The 21,353-nt window shown below is 43.8% G+C and overlaps 1 protein-coding gene across 7 annotated transcripts in view; it reads left to right on the top strand.

Annotated features, from left to right (window-relative positions):
• Positions 1 to 21,353, top strand: part of CLNK (cytokine dependent hematopoietic cell linker) — a 223,646-nt gene that overhangs the window by 116,317 nt on the left and 85,976 nt on the right. For all 7 annotated transcript variants that reach the window (XM_069593264.1, XM_069593260.1, XM_069593262.1 and 4 more), the window contains 3 exons: positions 6,465 to 6,502; positions 11,566 to 11,707; positions 13,917 to 14,014. In XM_069593264.1, the coding sequence (XP_069449365.1) occupies positions 6,465 to 6,502; positions 11,566 to 11,707; positions 13,917 to 14,014 (278 nt within the window). The remainder of the gene's footprint in view (positions 1 to 6,464; positions 6,503 to 11,565; positions 11,708 to 13,916; positions 14,015 to 21,353) is intronic.

Raw genomic sequence — 21,353 nt, 5'->3', positions numbered from 1 at the left:
TGGCCAAGATTCGAACCTCCTCATTACACTTCTGGGAAACATGGGCCCGTGCCTTTGATCAGAGGCTCTACTGTGTTTGTTAATGGAGAATGCCACAGCTGAGAACAAAATTTAAGGCAGCAAGACACTTTTAAAGTGAAATCGTGGAGCTTAGACATGACAAATGTTTATTTTCTACGTAAGTCAAGTCCAGAGGTACACAGTTCAAGGCTGTTTGGCAGCTCTGTTCCTTGAAGTTCTCAGAAACCCTGCCCCTCCTGCCTTGCTCACTCTCATCATCTAAAATAGTGATGTCTGCAGGAGCGAGGAAGGGAAGGAAAAGACGGGATGAACAGCACACAAAAATTTTCCTCAAGAAAGTCTCCTGGAGACTGTGAGTTGATTTTCCATCTCTTCTATCAACCAAGACTTGGACCCATGGCCAAGTGATGATAAGGACATGTAATAAGGACTTGCTCTAGGTGGCCACAGACCCTGCTACCCATGAGGGGTGCTAATGCAGAGAAGCAAGGGGAAATATGTGGGGGACACAGTCTTGGCTCTGGGCACTTAGTGACGGGAAGTTGGGATTCACCAGCCTCTTGCTTTTACCAGTATTTATGAGTGAGTTCCAGTACTTGGGCCATCCGATGCGAACAGCTGACTCACTGGAAAAGTCCCTGATGCTGGGAAAGATTGAGGGCAGAGGGGAAGAGGGCGCCAGAGGATGAGATGGCTGGATGGCATCATTGACTTAACGGACATGATCTTGGGCAAACTTCGGGAGATGCTGAGGGACTGGGAAGCCTGGCTGGCTGCAGTCCATGGCGTGGCCAAGGGTCGGACATGACTGGGTGGCTGGACAACAGCCCTCGCCCTCACCATACCTCTCTCCCCTGTGTCTCTCTCTCTGAAACCTTGTGACTGAAATGAAAGCAGAAGCTCATTTTGCTTGGGGAACACATCTGCTTTGGGAATACAGTCATCTGAAGGACCTGTGAACTGACTTCACTTTGTAGAGAAACAGAAAGTTTGAGGACTCTGCGTTTACCTACTTCGGCTTCTCTTCTCACACCAGAGAAGCATACTCTCTTCCCAGGACCAGCCCAGGATTTCCTTCTCCTGTGATCACCTCTCGGTAGCAGCACTGAGATGCTCGGACAGCCACCCTGTCCCTGGAAAGGGGTCATAGACCAGGCAGCAAGCTTGCACCTCCAGGGGCTTAAGTTCATGGACCTGTTTATTAGTGAAAATAGTCTGAGTCTCTCTGAAGTGTTAGTCGCTAAGTCGTGTCTGACTCTTTGCAACCCTGTATACTGTGTAGCCTGCCAGACTTCTCTGTGAATAGAATTCTCCAGGCAAGAATACTCTAGAGTGGGTTGCCATTCCCTTCTCCAGGGGATTTCCCAACCCAGGGATCAAACCCGCATCTCCTGCATTGGCAGGCGGGTTCTTTACCTCTGAGCCACCTGGGATGGCCCGCCTTCCACGGCATGGAGAGTTGGAGTATCTATGTCAGTAATTCCCAGATTTCTGAGGCCAGAGTAAATACCACCGTGGGAGCTTGTGTAAAAAGCAGTTGGTCTGCTCATGGACTCAAGTTTGCTTTATTCTGTTTTATAAAGCAACCAAGATGTGACTGGTCAGGGGGCCAAAACTTGGTGGGTATATTGGATACTCTTGCCACACTTCTGTAGTCATGAGATGTCCACGTTCAAGACCAAAGTCTGGGGCAATTGCCCCTGCCAGTGAGGAAATCCCCCTGAGTTTACATGGCACATACTCATCTTCACTTCCCTCTTAAAAATAACTTTTAGGGAAATGTTGTCTTTTGTAAAAAAAAAAAAAAAAAAAAAGATGTCTCCTTGAGGGGCACACAGAAGTCAGTCAGTTCTCTGTGGCTGTGGGGTGCCAGTGGGTGATGGGGGACCCTCCACTGACACGGCATCACCATCACTCTTTCAGGATGATGATGTGGAAAGCTACTGAGCAGCTTCCTCATCTTTCTAGAAAACCTCTCTCTCTCTCTGAGAAGCCAACCTACCTGTCAGTCCCAGGGAGACTCAAAGACCTGGAAGAATTGGGAGGAAGTCACTAGGGTGAGGATCTGGGTCCAGCAAGAGAGAGTGCCAAAGTCAAGTTCGCTCAGCAAGGGAGAGGATCAAGTTCATCTTGAAGCTCCATCACTGGTTCCATGTCCTGGGTGTTTCTGCAGCAGACTGGTCATTTATTGTCATTTACCATACACAGAGTTAAGGAGCAATCAGAGCCTGGGGTCTCACCACTGTCCCAGGGCAGGCAAGCACCATTGTCTGCAACTGTGTAATATATTCGTTGGCTTGCTTTGTTCCTACATGCTATGGAGAAGTTGAGCAGGGTATATCAATCAGAGAGGACTAACGTCTATAATGCATAAACTTCAGAGCTTAGTAGTTCTGTTTCCCTGGTGGCTCAGACAGTAAAGCGCCTGCCTACAATGCAGGAGACCCGGGTTCAATCCCTGGGTTGGGAAGATCTCCTGGAGAAGGAAATGGCAACCCACTCCAGTATTCTTGTCTAGAAAATCCCATGGATGGAGGAGCCTGGTAGGCTACAGTCCATGGGGTTGCAAAGAGTCAGAAACAACTGAGTGACTTCACTTTCACTTAATAGTTTAATGAAATAAAGGTTTATTTCTTGCTCACATCACAATCCAATGGAAATTGAAGGGAATGGCAACCCACATCAGTATTCTTGCCTAGAAAGTCCCATGGACTGAGAGGCCTGGTGGGCTACAGTCCATGGGGTCACAAAGAGTCAGACATGACTGAGTAACACTCATACTTCTTCCAAACACTCATTCAGGATCCACTCTGCTTTTTCCCAGTGGCTTGCATTATCCCCGAGGACCTTGGGGTCCTCCTTCACTGGTCAGCCACTGGGGCAAGAGTGAGAGATGGAAGGTCAAGTGGGATGGCCTGGGGTGGAATCTCCCACACCTGCTGTGTCCCAGCGGCCATAGCACCAAGCCAAGGCCACCAGTGGAAGAAACACCAGGAACTGTGTGCCCGAGCAAATGGGGTTTGATGAGCATACAGCACTCTCACCGCCATGCCGGCTGCTAAGGTAGTGAGGACCACAGCTGGAGGATGCTCCTAATTTTCACCTGATGTTGATAGTCAGGGATGGTCCCCCAGGGCAGATGACATTTAAAATATAGTATGATGGATGATGCTTTCAAACTGTGGTGCTGGAGAAGACTCTTGAGTGTCCCTTGGAATGCAAGGAGATCAAACCCATCAATCCTAAAGGAACTCAACCTTGAATATTCACTGGAAGGACTGATACTGAAGTTGAAGCTCCAATACTATGGCCACCTGGTGTGAAGAGCTGACACATCAGAAAAGACCCTGATGCTTGGAAAGACTGAGGGCAGGAGGAAAAGCGGGTGAAAGAGGATGAGATGATTAGATGGCATCACTGACTCAATGGACATGAATTTGAGCAAATTTCAGGAGACGGTGAATGATAGGGAAGCCTGGTGTGCTGGTCCCCCTGGTCCACAGGCTCGAAAAGAGTTGGGCACAACTAAACAGCAATAACAAAACAACAGTGATGGATGAGAAGGATCCAGGCCTGGGCAGCGCTGAGACGAGAACATTCTGGACTGGCGGACAGCGCATGCAATATCTCAGAGGCAGAGGAGCTTAGCATACAGCATGGACTTGAGAAGAGGCTGATGTGCCTGGAGTTCAGAGGAGGAAGAAACTGGAAAGAGATGAGACCAGAGACAGGGCAGGAGCTGGGTTGTGCTGGGCTGTGCTGGCCTCCGGGAGCCACGGCAGGAAATCAGACTCTGTTTCATGGGCCATGAGTGAAGGGAGCTGATTTACAGCTTCAAAACTGTGCTTTTAAAACTATATTTCCAAAACTCTGCTTTGTTCATAACACAGAGAGGTGCTGAGGGTCACAGAGATAAAAGACAATCCACTCCCTTCCCTACAGGAGGACGGCGTGTGTATACAACAAAGAAGCAATCAGATGCTGCCTCTTTATTTAAGTGTCGTGGTGAGTGAGACAGAAAACAACAGCTCTAACGATTTAGCGAGATTAAAGTAACCTGGAGGGGTCAGAAAGGGAAGCCCCAGGAGAATCTCAAAGGACACTGAGCATATTGGAAAACAAAACGGAGAAGGCAGGGACTCCATGTGGAATCAACACAAGCAAGGACTCAGAAGGGGAGTGTACCGTACGTGGGGAATCCAGGAGGGGCTCAGACTGCCAGGCTGCTGAAAGAAGAAACTTCTCCGTTCTCCATGAAGACGTGGTTACAATGACTACGCTCAAGGAGGCCAGTCCCCTAAAATGAAATGATACTGAACCTGGACTTAGTGGCATTGCTGTCCTGGATCATGAACATCGGAGAAATTCCCCAATAATTCTATGCTCCTTTGCTCCTGCCAGACTGGCTGGTGTAACAGGTGACTTTATTCACTTAATTCATGAGAGTGTGTGTGTGTGTGTGTGTGTGTGTGTGTGTGTGTTACTCACTCAGTCGTGTCCAACTCTCTGACCCCACTGACTGCAGCCCTCCAGGCTCCTCTGTCCATGGGATTCTCCAGGCAAGAATACTGGAGTGGGTTGCCATTTCCCTCTCCTCATGAGAGAGTACAAATTGCGGAAGGGCTGAAAAACCTGTGGGTTTCTCTGCCAGGGATCTCGGTAGAGGGCATAACTGTACTGGGACAGGAAGATGGTATTAGTGCCCCAGGGGGGTGGTCACTGCTGGTCCTACCACCAGGATGGACAGTGGACAGTGCAGACAGGATTCTGCTCCTCCTGGCTCACTGTCTCAAGGAGATTCGCTTTGACTACTTGACACTGGCCCCATGCTTGAGTCCTAGGCAAATTCCAGAGACCTGCATTTCCACTGAGCCAAAGTTCCATGAATTTACACATTATACCTTACCAAAGACTTGGGCATACTGACACAAATTCACAACTATTAATTTTGAATTTCAGTATGGGAAGAGGGGCTTCCCAGGTGGCACTAGTGGTAAAGAACCCGCCTGCCAATGCAGGAAACATAAGGGCCGCCAGTTTGATCTCTGGGTCAGGAAGATCCCCTGGAGGAGGGCATGGCAACCCACTCCAATATTCTCATCTGGGGAATCCCATGGATGGAGGAGCCTGGCGGGCTAGAGTCCACAGCATCGCAAACAGCCGTACACAACTGAAGCAAGTTAGCACACACACGTGGGAAGAGAATTTAGGGTGGATGGACAAAAGTTATGGAACATGATGAAACCGGACCAAAAGGTAGCAATACATATCGTACCATAGTCCTCTACACTATTTGGACACAGGCCAGAAATTTGTCCTGAGTCTCATCAGCCAAAGAAGGAAGGGAAATACGCTCTTTTCTAGGACTGATGCTTTTCCTTCACTCAAAGCAAACAAAAAGCTAAGCTGTGTGCAGCTTCCAATCCTGAGACCTGCTAGAAGCTTCTCACAAATGTGCTAATAAACAGAACATGATAAGAACATTTTCTGCCTACGGTGTTCCTAAATTCAGACGAACAGCATGAACCCATACTGTAATTTAGGAAAATTAAGTCTATGAGGAAGCAAAAAGACCTGTAGGCTATGTGAGCAATTCTTTGGTGGCTTTGCATAATCTGAGGATGAAATGTGAAACATTTACCCTGACTGCACTAGATAACCTTTGGGCAATCTTTCATTGATCAAGTTCAAAGGAAGCAGTTGAGCGTTGAAGCACCCCCGGCTGAGCAATATTTATTCAGCAAATGCCTATCAAGAACTCATGTGGTCCATTTGGGCCCTGCACCTGAAGCCAGGGAGAGATGAATAAGTAGATACGGTCCCTAAGCTCAAACTAGAAGGGGACGACAGAGGATGAGATTGTTGGATGGTATCACCGACTCAATGGACATCAGTTTGGGTCAACTCCAGGAGTTGGTGATGGACAGGGAGGCCTGGCATGCTGCAGTTGATGGGGTCACAAAGAGTCAGACGCAACTGAGTGACTGAACTGAACTGAAGCTCAAATCATGTAGTCTGTTCAAGAAAGCAATGTCTGGATAGATAACAGTGTGTGGATAGATTAAGCAAATGCAACATGTGTGTCAGAGGGGGAGGGGACAGCACCCCAGGTCCTTGGCTGAGATGCTGCTGAGTTATCACTTGGGTGCAACTAATTTTGGGGCGGAGTTCCTTCTAACTTTGCTTCTCTTTCAGTGGGAACGCTGACCTGCTGTAGAAAAAGCCAGCCTTCTGAGTTGGGATTTGATTTTCTTTCCTCCTTTTCCAATTGCCCCTGTTAGGCAAGAGCAGCTGATAGAGCGAGAAGCATGAAAATGTGCGCTTCATTTTGAGCAATTACAGTCAAGAACAATTAAGTGAAATGAGCACAAGATTTCTGGAGAAAAACAAGGGCCCAGTCTTTCCAATGTTTTGCAATAACATTTTGCTGTTTCTGTTGGCAGGACAGTACCAGACTATTAACGAGCCTCTTCTTGATAGTGTAAGTCAGCTGCTTTCTTTACCTATTTTGTCAGTCTTTGATATTTACAAAGTAAGTGGCTTTTTTCTATGTACTTGGTGAATTGTAAAACATTAAACTTTTCCAAATGGCATGATTTCCTGGCAGAGAAAAGTGCATTTCAAGTCTTGGGTAGAACACGGTATTCCTACAATGCATGTAAGTCAAATAATTGTGCTGTATGCCTGAAACCTACACAGTGATGTATGTCAATTATTTCTTGGTAAAGCTGGATAAATAAATATATTGAGGCATTCATACAGAAAAAGACAAAGAAAAAACATATTTCAATTCCTCAGCTATAAAGTGGAGATAAAAATAAACTCATAATGGTCATTGTGATGACTAATTAAAGTGAAAATACCAACACATGATGCTGGCAAGTGTGTAGTGAGAAAAGCACTTCCCAACACTCACGGTGAAATTTTAAATAACAAGAAATTCTTTGGAAAGCAATTTTATAAGATTAACAAATATAAAAACATTTATTTTCTTCAATCCCATAATTCTATGGGCAAATTAAAGAATTAACCTAAAATTTGGATGAATAATTAAACACTCATTTATGTTTTATAATATATTTTAAATGGTAACACAAGGGAATCATGTTATATATTCAATAATAGAAAAATTATTGAATATATTATGATATATTCATATTGTTCTTTGGTTCAGCCACTCAGTCGTGTCCGACTCTTTGCGACCCCGTGGGCTGCAGCACACCAGGCCTCCCTGTCCTTCACCACCTCCTGGAGCTTGCTCAGACCCATGTCCATTGAGTCGGTGATGCCATCCAGCTATCTCATCCTCTGTTGTCCCCTTCTCCTCCTGCCTTCAACCTTTTCCAGCATCAGAGTCTTTTCCAATGAGTTGGATCTTCACATCAGGTGGCCAAAGTATTGGAGCTTCAGCTTCAGCATCAGTCCTTCCCATGAGTATTCCCGACTGATCTCATTTAGGATGGACTGGTTGGATCTCCATGCAGTCCCAGGGACTCTCAGGAGTCTTCTCCAGCACCACAGTCCAAAAGCATCATTCTTCAGCGCTCAGTCTTCTTCATGGTCCATCTGTCAAGTCCACACATGCTGCTGGAAAAACCATAGCTTTGACTAGACAGACCTTTGTCAGCAAAGTGATGTCTCTGCTTTTTAATATGCTGTCTAGGTTTATCATAGCTTTTCTTCCAAGGAGCAAGCATCTTTTAATTTCTTGGCAGCAGTCACCATCCACATTGATTTTGGAGCCCAACAATACGAAATCTGACACTTTCCATTTTTTTCCCATCTATTTGCCATGAAGTGAAGGGACTGGATGCCATGATCTTTGTTTTTCGGATGTTGAGTTTTAGCCATCTTCTATTAATAATATTTACAAAGAATCTTAATGACTAAAAGAAAAATTTAAATTTATAATGTGAAATCAGCTAGCTAATATTACAAATAATTTAATTATTAACAATTATGTGTACATAATTTAAATAGCTTTAACATATCTATAGATGATAAATGGAATAGATAGAAATGATAGAGATAGATGATAGATATATGAGATAGAATTTACCTATAAAATCTTTGGTTCTTTACTTTTTGCAAGACTTCTTTAAGAATTAAAGCTATGAATTCTCACCCTAGGACACACACACACACGCATGCATGCACAAACAATCAATCAATCCCAAAATATTTTATAAAGTGGAAGGCTTATACATACTGAGCTTTTAGTAAGAACCCCAATATTAACAGTAGACAGGTCCTAAAAAGGTTTATGCTGTCTCGTGGAGAACACAGACTTACTAAATTGCATTCCACCTTTTGTGTTGAATGATCAGAGTTGCTATGAGCCAAAATGAAGCCCCAAAAGTTTTCCAAATAGGGGCCTGGTGAGTCCCTGCTGTGCTATTGCTTACCTGGAAACCAGACTCATCCTATAACCAGCCTTTACCTTTACCAAATTGCTTTGATAGAGTGATGATAGAAAAAGGCATGCACTTGGAGGCTTAGGACTAGTAAGCCCTATATAAATATATATTTATAATATATGGTCTACATTATTCTTGTTCTCTAATATATATAGAATATATATTATTAATATATATAATAATCAGAATAATACATATTAAATTATTAATACATATTATATAATAATATATAATGGTATTATATATAATAACAAGGATAATATATATTATATATATTAGAGAATATACATATATAGAGAGAATATACATATTAAAGAATGAGAATAACGCAGACTTAGAATTTAAATTTAAACCTATATAATTCTAGTTTCCTACACTATGGTAAAATCACCTCAGAGATTTTTCTACTTATACAATGAAATAAACTACAGAAAGCACCTAGGACATATGGACTTCTTAACAAGTATTAGAGAGTCTTTCAAGAGAGGTGAACAAAGCATGATGGGTCAGCTTCCTTTATCTCAGACTTTCTTTCATAGTAGCTGTTATCACAGTAGCAGTCATAATAATATTTACAGCTAGTATTTATTGAGTGCTGACCATCAGGCAATATTCTCAACATTTTACATACATTGTCTCATTAAGACACTTCTGGTAGTCTGTTTATCACTTACTCAAAGTATAGTGTACTTTGACCATTTTTATTTCAGGCAGAAGAGCTCTTTTCAACATTTCTTGTAAGGCTGCTCTAATGGTAATGAACTCCCTCAGGTGTGTTTGTCTGGGAGAGCCTTTATTTCTCCTTTATATCTGAAAGGTAACTTTGCTGGGTAGAGGATTCTTGACTGGCATCTTTTATCTTTCAGCATTTTTGACTCTTCCATGGTAGCTCAGTGATAAAGAATCTTGTAATGCAAGAGATGAGGATTCGATCCCCGGGTTGGGAACATCCCCTGGCAAAGGGAATGGCTACACACCCACTCCAGTGTTCTTGCCTGGAGAATTCCATGGACAGAGGAGCCGGGTGGGCTACAGTCCATGCGGTCTCATGGAGTCAGACATGACTTAGTGATGAAACAGCAAATTTTGAATATATCATTCCTCTCTCCCCTGGCCTGTAGAGGTTCTCTTAGATATCTGCTGATGGCCTAATGGGAGTACATGTGTAGGTGACTATCTTTTTTCCCTGAATGCTTCATCACTGACCTTTGACAGTTTTGATGTAATGTATCTTGCAGAAGATCTTTTTGCATTATGATAATTAGGTGTTCTGTGAGTTTCATGAACTTTATATCCAGTTCCTTCCTCAGGTTTGGAAAGTTCTCAGCTATTACGTTTTTAAACAAACAATCCCTTCTCTCTCTCTTCCCTTTCTGGCATATCCACTCTTCTCATGTTGCTTCTTTCTAATGGAATCAGATAGTTCTCATAGAATTTTTCCATTGCTTTAAAATCTCAGTTTCTTCTCCTCTTCTACCTGAGACTCGTTCTTAGATTTCTTTCTTTGAGCTCACTGATTTTCTCTTCCATATGGTCTGCCCTGTTTCCAATGCTTTCTAATCATCTCATGTATTGAGTTCTCAAGCTCCAGAATCTCTGTTTGGTTCTTTTATTTTAGAGTTTTAGTCTCTTTGGTAAGTATTGCTTCTGTTCACTGGATCTACTCCTGAGCTCACTGAATTGCTCTCTGAGTTTTCTTGTAACTCTGAGTTTCCTCAGGACAGCTCTTTTGACTTCTCCATCAATTAGATCATCGTCTGCCGTGACTTTAAGTTTGGTTCCTGGGTAATTGTTATGTCCAGGATGTGAGACTCTGTTACCATGGTTTCAGTGGTGCTTGATGAGCAGTTCCTCTGCTAATGCATTTGAAGTAGTAAACACCCCTCTTGTTTACGTAAAGCTTTGTTTACTTTGACCCTGAAAGATCCACACTTTGTTAATTAGAGACCTTTCTTCTGATTTTCAGTACACACTGCTAAAGCACAAGTTTTTGTTTTTTGTTTTTTTTTTCTTACCTCAGCTCCATTTGAGAATTGGCACTTTCCACCCTCCACTGCTTCTACCAGAGTGGCCTCTGGTGCCCTTGTCATTTCTGCGTATGTCTCTAGGGTCACTGCAGGTGCCTTTCTAATGCCAATGTCACCCCTGCCATTGACATCTTTGTGTCCAGTGTTGCTTGGCACATTGGAACTGCCCCCATAGCAAGGGATGGGGAGCCAGGTGAGACTGCCATGGGCAGGAGGTGACAGAGTCACAGGTGCGCCTGGGGGTTGCTGCCCAGTGCCCTGTGCTCATGGGCACCACTGTAGCCATGACCTAGAGTCATGGCGCCACCCCTGCTGCTGCCGCCAGGCTTTCTGGGGCTCAGGGTTAGGGGCACTACTGCTACTCTTGCCCCAGTTCTGCCCATTCTATATCCAATCTAGCCTTCTTCAGATGAACAGACACGTGGGGCTCTCTGGAGTCCCAGTGTCTTGGGCAGAGGAAACTTTGTTGAGTTCAGTTCAGTCACTCAGTCATGTCCGACTCTTTGAGACCCCATGGACTGCAGCACACCAGGCTTCCCTGTCCATCACTAACTCCTGGAGCTTGCTCAAACTCATAGGAATAGAGTTGGTGATGCCTTCCAACCATCTCATCCTCTGTCATCCCCTGCTCCTCCTGCCATCAGTCTTTCCCAGCATCAGAATCTTGAAGGAGTCAGTGTTTTGCATCAGGTGGCCAAAGTATTGGAGTTTCAGCTTCAGCATCAGTCCTTCAGTGAATATTCAGTATTGATTTCCTTTAGGATTGACTGGTTTGATCTCCTTGCAGTCCAGGGGACTCTCAAGAGTCTTCTCCCAACTCCACAGTTCAAAAGCATCAATTCTTTGTTGAGTTATGGATGTCTTAATTGTTGTAGATTGAAGGGGAGAGACAAAGGGAGTGTCTCACACCACCATGATGCTTTCTAAGGATATCGTTACAATTCTGCCGCCATGAGAGGTTAACTCCCCTAGACGCCAGACTCTTAAGTCTTTAACTCACAGCCAAGGGAATCTCTATTACTCCCCTGGCCAGCACTGTAGCCTATAATCTTTGTCTTTGTTGTGCCTTCCATTGACTTACTGAAATGTCCCTTCCTTAGGAAAGGAATTCCATAGCAGTCCTGGCTGGAGCAAAAGGCCACACAGATGGTGACTATGAAGACCCTGAGCTTCACACGGGAGAAGACTGGCAATCAGTGAAAATCTTACCAGCCAGGCCTATTAAGGAATCTGAATATGCAGGTAATGTTTGGGGCCTGAAATCTGAAAATCACATGCCCGTGCTGCAATACTGTAGAGTGACTAAAGGTGCAGGTTCTGAATTAGCAACTCTAGGTTAAAATCCTGCTTCCACAGCTTATTACCTGTGAGACCTGGAGCAAGCACCTGAAAACCATTTTCTAAGACAGGGTTCAAGATATCTGAACATAGAGCTTACCCCACGTAACCCAGATAGTTACATGGAAGATGCGTGTTGAGTTCTCAGAGGAGGACTTGGTGCAGAGTCAGAGCTCTGTGGCTATTTATTATTATCATGATGGCTTCCCTAGTAGCTCAGATGATAAAGAATCCACCTGCAATGTGGGAGACCTGGGTTCGATCCCTGGGTTGGGAAGGTCCCCTGGAGGAGGGCATGGCAACCCACTCTGCTATTCTTGCCTAGAGAATCCCCATGATGATACCTTGAGTCTAAGAAACAACGGATGAACATGGCAGAAGATGGACAAGCAGAGATGTGGGCAACATCCCTGTTAAGACAGCATTGCAGAGAAGAGAGCAGAACAAAAGGGAAGGCTTTTAATAGGACTGGTCTGTCTTGCTCATAGCCAGCATCTAAGTAGCACAAGAGCATGGCAGCAAAGCCAGGCTTTGAAGAGAAAGAAAAGCTTATTATACACCATCTTTTCTTGTTTGTAACTGGGGCACCTTACACAGCTTCAGCAAGGTCTCTGAACCTTAAATAAAGCAAAGTGTTGTGAGGGAAAAGAGGAAGCATTTGTGATTTGAGAGCCTGACCTACTGAAATGAATCTACAGAAGTCCCTTTGAGGACAATCACCTTGTAAATAATAATGATATCCCTTTGTTCATCCACTCAATATGCATTAATTAATATCTATTGTATGCCAGTGATCATGTTAGCATTGATCAAGAGATATAAAGGTAAGTATGATAGAATAAGTTTGGCATATAATGTATATAACTATGTTAATTATATAGCGGTTGTTGTTATTCAGTCATTCAGTCATGTCTCACTCTTTGCAATCCCGTGCACTATAGCCTGCCAGGCTCCTCTGTCCATGGGATTCTCCAGGCAAGAATACTGGAGTGGGTTGCCATTTCCCTCTCCAGGGGATCTTCCTGGACCAGGGATCTAACCCATGTCTCCTGCATTGGCAGGTGGATTCTTTACCACAAATCCACCAAGGAAGCACAAGTATATAGAAATATATGTTAAGTATAAAATATGTATGTTAAGTATGTAATGTGGGCTTCCCTGTAAGCTGGTAAAGAATCCACCTGCAAAGCAGGAGACCCTGGTACTATTCCTGGGTTGGGAAGATCCCCTGGTGAAGGGACAAGCTACTCAATACAGTATTCATGGGCTTCCCTGGTGGCTCAGATGGTAAAGAATCTGCCTGCAATGTGAGAGACCTGGGTTCAATCCCTGGGTTGGGAAGATTCCCTGGAGGAGGGCATAGCAACCCACTTCACTATTCTTGCCTGGAGAACCCCAATGGACAGAGGAGCCCGGTGCAGTCCTATAGTTCATGGGGTCGCAAAGAGTCAGACATGACTGAGTGACTAAGCATAGACCAGTATGTAACATAGAAAAGAGATCCAGGGTGGTGTGCAGGTGGGTGGGGTCTAGGAAGATTTTTGAAGGGCATGACACTGTCCAAGACTTGAAGGATGAGTAGAATTTCCCAGGTGGTTAAGAGAATGAAGAAGGTTCGGGTCCAGACTTTGGCATTTATGTATATGGACCAAGAGAAGTGATTTCTCCTCTTTGAGCCTCAGTCTCTTTGTCTGTTAAGTGGAAGTAGAATTACATGCTCATGCCTATATTGTGGAGAAGGCAATGGCAACCCACTCCAGTACTCTTGCCTGGGAAATCCCATGGATGGAGGAGGCTGGTGGGCTACAGTCCATGGGGTTGAAAAGAGCCGGACACGACTGAGCGACTTCACTTTCACTTTTCACTTTTATGCACTGGAGAAGGAAATGGCAACCCAATCCAGTATTCTTGCCTGGAGAATCCCAGGGATGGGAGCCTCGTGGGCTGCCGTCTATGGGGTCACACAGAGTCGGACACGACTGAAGCGACTTAGCAGCAGCAGCAGCCTATACTGTGATGGTTCATTAAGTTTGTAGACGTGCAAATATTTTGTCCATTACAGTGTGCAGAGTCATGTAAAGTATGACTTTAAAATTTTTCTCTTTTTTCACAGATACACGCTATTTCAAGGGTATGATGGACACACCACTGTCTTTAGATTCCAAGACCTCTCTCCCCACAGACAAGCAAACCTGGATGAAGCTGGAAGAAGTAAGTAAAAGCTTGACTGCATGAACCAAACATATGGAGGGCACTGCCTAGCGACCAAGAGCTTTACCATCTCTCATTTCCAAGGCATCTTGTTGGAATGCCTTGGTGATGAGCAGGTCAAGCTCAGTGAGGTGCAGAATGATTCAGCGGGAAGGATCGTGGTCCTTTGAATAGGTAACTAGAAGGGAAGAGAACTCACATTTGTGAGAGATTTTCTATGAGCCAGACATCAGGCTAAGGACTTTCACCTGCATCTCACTTAATACTTATCCTGTTCTCTAGGAGCAGAATTTAAACTCAAATCTCTTTGATAATAACATATCATTTTGTCCAAATTTAGGCCCAGTGATTCCAACTGCTAATGGTGTGGTAATAAGTACAGTCAGCCCTCCGTATCTGTCAGTTCCCCATCTGTAGATTCAATCGAGGATTAAAAAAATTTTTTTCATTAAATTTCAAGAGGCAAAACTTGAATTTACCACATGCCAGCAACTATTTACATAGCATTGACATTGTATTAGGTGTTGCAAGTAATCTAGAGATAATTCAACCAGCCGAGGATTTTGTGGTTCCTTAATATGTACTTGATGAAAAAATCTGAGCGTAAGCGGACCCACACAGTTCAAACCCATGCCATTGAGGGTTTCACTGTCTACAGAAGGATATGCATAGGTTATTTACAAATATTCTGCAATTTCATATGAAAGACTTGAGCATCCACAGATTTGGATATTCAAGGAGCGTGCTGAAAGTAATCCCCGGCAGATATGAAGGGACAACTGTAGGTCAACCTCTCCGAACCTCTTTCTTTAAAAACCCATTGGCCAAACAGGAGTAACAATCTCTGCCACGCTTACTTCAAAAAGCTGTTGAATATATCTTGTAAATGTAAGTGCTCTAAACACATATAATATTTTGTTTTTAATAACATTGCACAAAATACAAATTAGTCATCCCTGAGGTTGCAAGGCTATCAGTCATAGCATTTGGGTAAATTTCATGTCAATATTTTCTATGCTAATGTATTTCATGCAAGGAAGTCTTTGTTGTATGGTATATACTGGTTTTCCCTCCTTTGCACATTTGTTTCAGTCATGCAACTATCTCCCATGTCATAAAACAAGCATCAATAAGCATAATCTTTACAGATACTTCACTCCTCATATAAGGTTTTTAATTATTTTATTTAACCATTGAGTGAAAACATTTTAAAGGCTTTCGGTACATATTGTGAAATTTCTCCCTGAAAAATCATTTCAATTTACCACCCCCGCCAGAAACCCTGTATTAGAATTTCCACCTCATAGAATTCTCTCCAAAACTGTGCATTACTTTTTAATTATAATTTTTAAAAGAGAGAAAGAGATTTTGCTGTTCTTTCTTTAAAATTTGTTTCACATTTATTAGTGACTGTGAACACACTTAAATATTTATAACACATTCATCCTTGTGCATTATCTATGTAAATGGTTTACTCATTTAACTAGAGGGTTTCTTTTAAATATTGACAAGAAAAGGAAACTACAATTTTTACCAAGTCGTTCACACAGAACACAGCCAATAGAGGTTGGGAGAGCAAGATAAGGGATGAAATATTGAATACTTCCTCTTTACACAGATACTAAGCTACACATTTTAATCATTCACTCAACAAATTCATTTACGAAACATATGTTGGGTGCCTGCCATGGACCAGACACAATTATCCACTCTGGTATGCAGCAGTAAACCACCAAGGCCCTGCTCTCATGAAACTTACATCTAGTGGGTGGAGACCTATGATATGTGAATGGATAAAGAATAGATACAAAGATGATGTATCAAGTGATGAGCTTTGAAAATAGAATGAAAGCAAGGCTGTCAGGAAAGATGGGAATGAATGAATGAATGAGATTTAATCCTTGAAAACCTTGCAAGATGAATGTTATAATTCTCATTTTAATGGCTCCAACTTTTGAGCTCTGCCTCTTTGGGCCAGTTACTTGCCTTCTCTGAGCCTTTACAGTCTAAGCTATACAATCTCATAGCTTTCATGATAATCCGTACAGAGTACAGTGCCTGGCACAGAGCAGTCAGCCACCAGATGACACCTCCCTGAGCACAGGGACTGTTTTAGCCCCAGCATCGAGCCCAGTGGCTTTATGTCAAAGGTTCTCAGTAGATACTGGTCACATGGATGGAAGAGCTTCTAGGTAGTGCTAGTGGTAAAGAACCTGCCTATCAGTGAGGAGACACAGGAGACTCAGCTTCAATCCCTTGGTCTGGAAAATCCCCTGGAGGAGGGCATGGCAACCCACTCCAGTCGCCTTGCCTGGAGAATCCCATGGACAGAGGAGCTTGATGGGCTTCAGTCCACGGGGTCACACAGAGTCGGACATGGCTGAAATGACTCAGCACAGCACACAACACATGAATGGAAATGGACAAACAAACTCAGTTATTTGAACTGAAATTGGATATATGACTAGCTTGAAATATGAGGGCTTACCTGGTGGCCCAGCTGGTAAAAAGAATCCACCTGCAATGGAGGAGACCCAGATTCGATTCCTGGGTCGGGAAGATCCCCAGAGAAGGAAATGGTTACCCACTCCAATATTCTTGCCTGGGAAGTCCCATGGACAGAAGAGCCTGGCCGGCTCTAGTCCATGGGGTCGCAAGGAGTCAGACACAACTTAGCAACTAAATCACCTCCACAGCTTGAAATATTAACAGGAAAAGAAACCCAGTCTCCTTTCCCCTGTTTGATTTCTTTGTTTTTTTAACTGGGTATAGTTGTTTTACAGCATTGTGTTAGTTTCTGCCGTACGACTAAGTGAATCAGCTCCGTGTACACATAGACCTCTCCCCCTCCCCACCCCAATCCCACCAATCTAAATGTTACCACAGGGCACCAAGCTGGGACCCTCTTGCACTGTTGGCGGGAATGTAAATCGATACAGCCACTATGCAGAACAGTGAGGATTTTCCTTGAAAAACTTAAAATGGAACTACCTACCGTATGACCCGGAAATTCCACTACCAGGCTTATATCGTGTTGTAGCTGTTCAGTTGCTCAGTCCTGTCTGACTCTTTATGACCCCTTGGACGGCAGCACGCTCCCCCTGTCCTTCACCACCTCCTGGAGCTTGCTCAAACTCAGGTCCACTGAGTCAGTGATGTCGTATCCTGGGAAAAAAACCTAATTCAAAAAGACCCAGCTTGATCTCTGTCCACATGGACACTTTCTCTAGTCTGTCCTGGAGAGCTGTCATATTCAGCCAGTTCAGCTGCTCAGTCGTGTCCGACTCTGCGACCCCATGACTGCAGCCCACCAGGCCTTCCTGTCCATCACCAACTCCCGGAGTTTACCCAAACTCACATCCATCGAGTCGGTGATACCATCCAGCCATCTCATCCTCTGTGGTCCCCTTCTCTTCCTGCCCCCAATCCCTCCCAGCATCAGGGTCTTTTCCAATGAGTCAACTCTTTGCATGAGGTGGCCAAAGTACTGGAGCTTCAGCTTTAGCATCAGTCCTTCCAATGAATATTCAGGACTGATCTCCTTTAGGATGGACTGGTGGGATCTCCTTGCAGTCCAAGGGACTCTCAAGAGTCTTCTCCAACACCACAGTTCAAAAGCATCAATTCTTCAGCACTCAGCTTTCTTTATAGTCTAACGCTCACATCCATACATGTGGATACTTGCAATTATCTCCAAGATGTACAACTGGGGCAGGCCCCAACACAGCGCTGTTAGACAGGGAAGAGGGCATTTCAGGAACCTCATCTCTAAAGCACGAAACATAGTGAGGCAACAATAGGAATTTCAGAGTCACTGGGCCAGAGGCTAAAGTCACAAGTTCTTGTATGATAATAAAAAGTAGAAAATTCTGACCTAAAAAGTTAAGCTTTTCTTTCCCGAAAAACCACTGATAATTCCTCTTTGCATGGAAGTAAACTTTCATGAGAAGAATGCTTTCTTAAAAGATGATAATTCTCATTTGATTTTTCTTAAACGACTATGCCAGAATTTAAGTCCCCATTGCTAATACTTTATATCCTTTCATACTGTCTTTGTAGTTTTTTGTTACAAATTTCTTCTTTCAGCTAGGTCACTTTACAAGTGGAACTAAAATTTAAACATATTAAATCAAGTGAAATCTTGTGAGAAATAGGAGGTGGGAGATGAGTACAGTTTTGGCCAGGAGGCAAGTTGTCTTATAAATTAATTCGATAAGGACTTGGCCTCAATTCAAATAAAAAAGGGAGTTTTGCTTTTATAACCAATGTTTGAATAATCCAGTTTTTATGGTAAGCAGACTTTTTTTTATTATTATAACCTTGTTCTCAGGAGTTAATTCCAATTAGTTTTGCACATTTACATGGTGATTAAACTATCTGTGAACTGGATCTTCAACAGTCCTTACAGGAACCAGTTCTTATGTTGATTCCTTAGACTGATTGCATGCGTGCATGCTACATCGCTTCAGTTGTGTCTAATTCTTTGCAACCGTGTGGACTGTAGCCCATCCGGCTCCTCTGTCCATGGAATTCTCCAGGCAAGAATACTGGAGTGGGTTGCCATGCCCTTCTCCAGGGGTTCTTCCTGACTCAGGGATCAGACCCAGGTCTATAATTATGTCTCAGGCACTGGCACACGGATTCTTTGCCACTAACACCATCTGGGAAGCCCCGTTTGACTGGTTACAACGATCTTAAAGCACTAAACCATTGTCCATCGTTTCATTTATTGAGCACTTGCCGTGTACAAAGCACTATGCTCAACAATGGGGATTAAAGAAAAAAAAAAAGGAGCCAGTGTCCACAGTCTAATGGAGGAGGCAGTTTTGAAATAATAGTACAAGGTTTTAAGACTGAGGTGACACAAGATACAAAGAGCAGAGAGCTGCATCACTTAGGCCAACCAGAGGCTTCTGAGACGCCTTCTGCAGGAAGCAATGCAAAGCAGTTTTCTACACCAGTAACACAATGCATTATCAGTGGCTCTCTCCTGGGAACATTTTGCCCCCTAGTGGATATTTGCAATGACTGGCGACTTTTTTGGTTGTTAAGACTTGGGGAACGCTGCTGACATCTAGTGGGCAGAGGGCAGGAATGCCACTAAGCACACTGTAAATGCACAGGGCAGCCTCCCACAGCAAATTGCCCGGCCCCAACTCTCAATGGCGCTGAGGTTGAAAAACTTCTGTTATAATGAAACCTGTGTTATAATATGCTGTAAACTCAGAACTGCATCCATATGATTCCACCTTTTGCATCTAACCTATTATTCTTCTTCGTTCCCTCATAATCTAGCATTGTTACAGGTATATAGTAGACATTAGAAAATCTGTATTTGATAGAAAATGAGAATAGCCCTGGGGAGGGGCATAAAATACTTCTAGGCCTGGGATCCTATGCCAATACCATCAAAGTGTAGGTCCCTCTGGAGAAGATGCAGCCAAAAATCTCTCTTGTGCCAAAGAGCCAAATGTATCCAAATGTCCAAAGACGCAAAATGGAATATGGCCAGCTACAACTAGGGGTTATCATCCTAAGTGAAGTAAGTCAGAAAGAGAAAGAAAAATACCATATGATATCACTTGTATGTGGAATCTAAAATAGGATACAATGAACCTATCTACAAAACAGAAATAGACTCACAGACATAGAGATCAGGCTTGTGGTTGCCAAGGGGGGTGGGGGGAGAGAGAGGGATGGACTGGGAGTTTGGGGTTGGTAGATGCAAGCTATTATATTTAGAATGTATCAGCAACAAGGTCCTAATGTATAGCACAGGGAAATAAGTCAACATCTTGTTATAAGGACTAGTGGTTCAGATGGTAAAGCGTGTGCCTACAATGTGGGAGACCCGGGTTCAATCCCTGGGTCAGGAAGATCTCCTGGGGAAGGAAATGGCAACCCACTCCAGTATTCGTGCCTGGAAAATCCCATGCACGGAGGAGCCTGGTAGGCTACAGTCCATGGGGTCGCAAAGAGTCAGACACGACTGAGCGACTTCACTTTCTTTCCTGTTATGAACCATAATGGAAAAGAATATTAAAACAGAATGCATATAGGTGTGTGACTGAGTCTTTGCCATACAGCAGAGATTGGCACAGCATTGTAAATTTCCTATTGCTGTTGTTGTTCAGTCGCTCAGTCGTGTCCAACTCTTTGCGACCCCATGGACTACAGCACGCCAGGTTTCCCTGTCCTTCACCATCTCCCAGAGTTTGCCCAATTCATGTCCATTGAATTGGTGATGCCATCCAACCATCTCATCCTCTGTCATCCCCTTCTCCTCCTACCCTCAATCTTTCCCAGCATCAGGGTTTTTTCCTGTGAGTCGGCATTTCGCATCAGGCGGCCAAAGTATTGGAGCTTCAGCTTCAACATCAGTCCTTCCAATGAGTATTCAGGGTTGATATCCTTTAAGATTGATACTTCACTTAAAAATTAATTAATTTTTAAAAATAGAATTTGGCCAGCAAAGAGGAGAAGAGCAGGCACTAAGGAAGCCTGATCCCTAACCCCCTAATCATGGTCTTGGCCCAGCAAGACCAAGACCATGGAGACTCTCCCCTGCTCCAGGCTAGCAGTGGGAGGTAGGCAGAGCATTGGGAGAGACCCTCTCTCCTGGGCAGGTGCACAGGGAAGATTGAAAGCTGAGGATGCAACAAGAACTTAACAGAAGCCCTTCAGCACACCAGCCTCCCTGGGGTCTCTGGAGGAACTGGAAGCTGAGGGTGTGATGAAGGAAGCCACAGCAATAAGAAAACCGAAACCATACTTGATGCTTGACTATACTGACCAGCAGAAGAGCCACATCATGTGTAGGCAGAATTATGTGGTCCAGTGTTCCACAGAGGAAAACAGGTGGACTTTGAACATCAAGACCTAACAGGTAACAGGGGGTTCAATGACCCTCCCTCCCCTTCACCTTGACCACCTCAACTTGGCACCAATAAAGTATCCTGCAAAAACTCTGTATTAGTAGGGTTCTCTAGAAGCATAAGCAATAGGTAAATAGATAATAGCTATTAATAGATAGATGTGTGTATACTCAATCATGTCTGACTCTTTGTGACTTTCTGGACTGTATCCCACAAAGATTCTCTGTCCATGGGATTTCCCAGGCAAGAATGCTAGAACGGGTTGCTATTTCCTTCCCCAGGGTATCTTCCCACCCAGGGAGCGAGCCCCCATCTCCTGTCTCCTGCATTGCGGGTGGGTTCTTTACTGCTGAGACACCTGGAAAGCCCCCAATAGATTGATAAAATAGATACACAGATGGATAGATAGATAGGATAGAAAGCCTGAGACATATAGGCATATAGACGTATACATATAAATAAAT

This window comes from Ovis canadensis, chromosome 6 (genome assembly GCF_042477335.2).
Source record: "Ovis canadensis isolate MfBH-ARS-UI-01 breed Bighorn chromosome 6, ARS-UI_OviCan_v2, whole genome shotgun sequence".
Lineage (NCBI taxonomy): Eukaryota > Metazoa > Chordata > Mammalia > Artiodactyla > Bovidae > Ovis > Ovis canadensis.
This window is presented reverse-complemented; position numbering and strand designations above follow the sequence as displayed.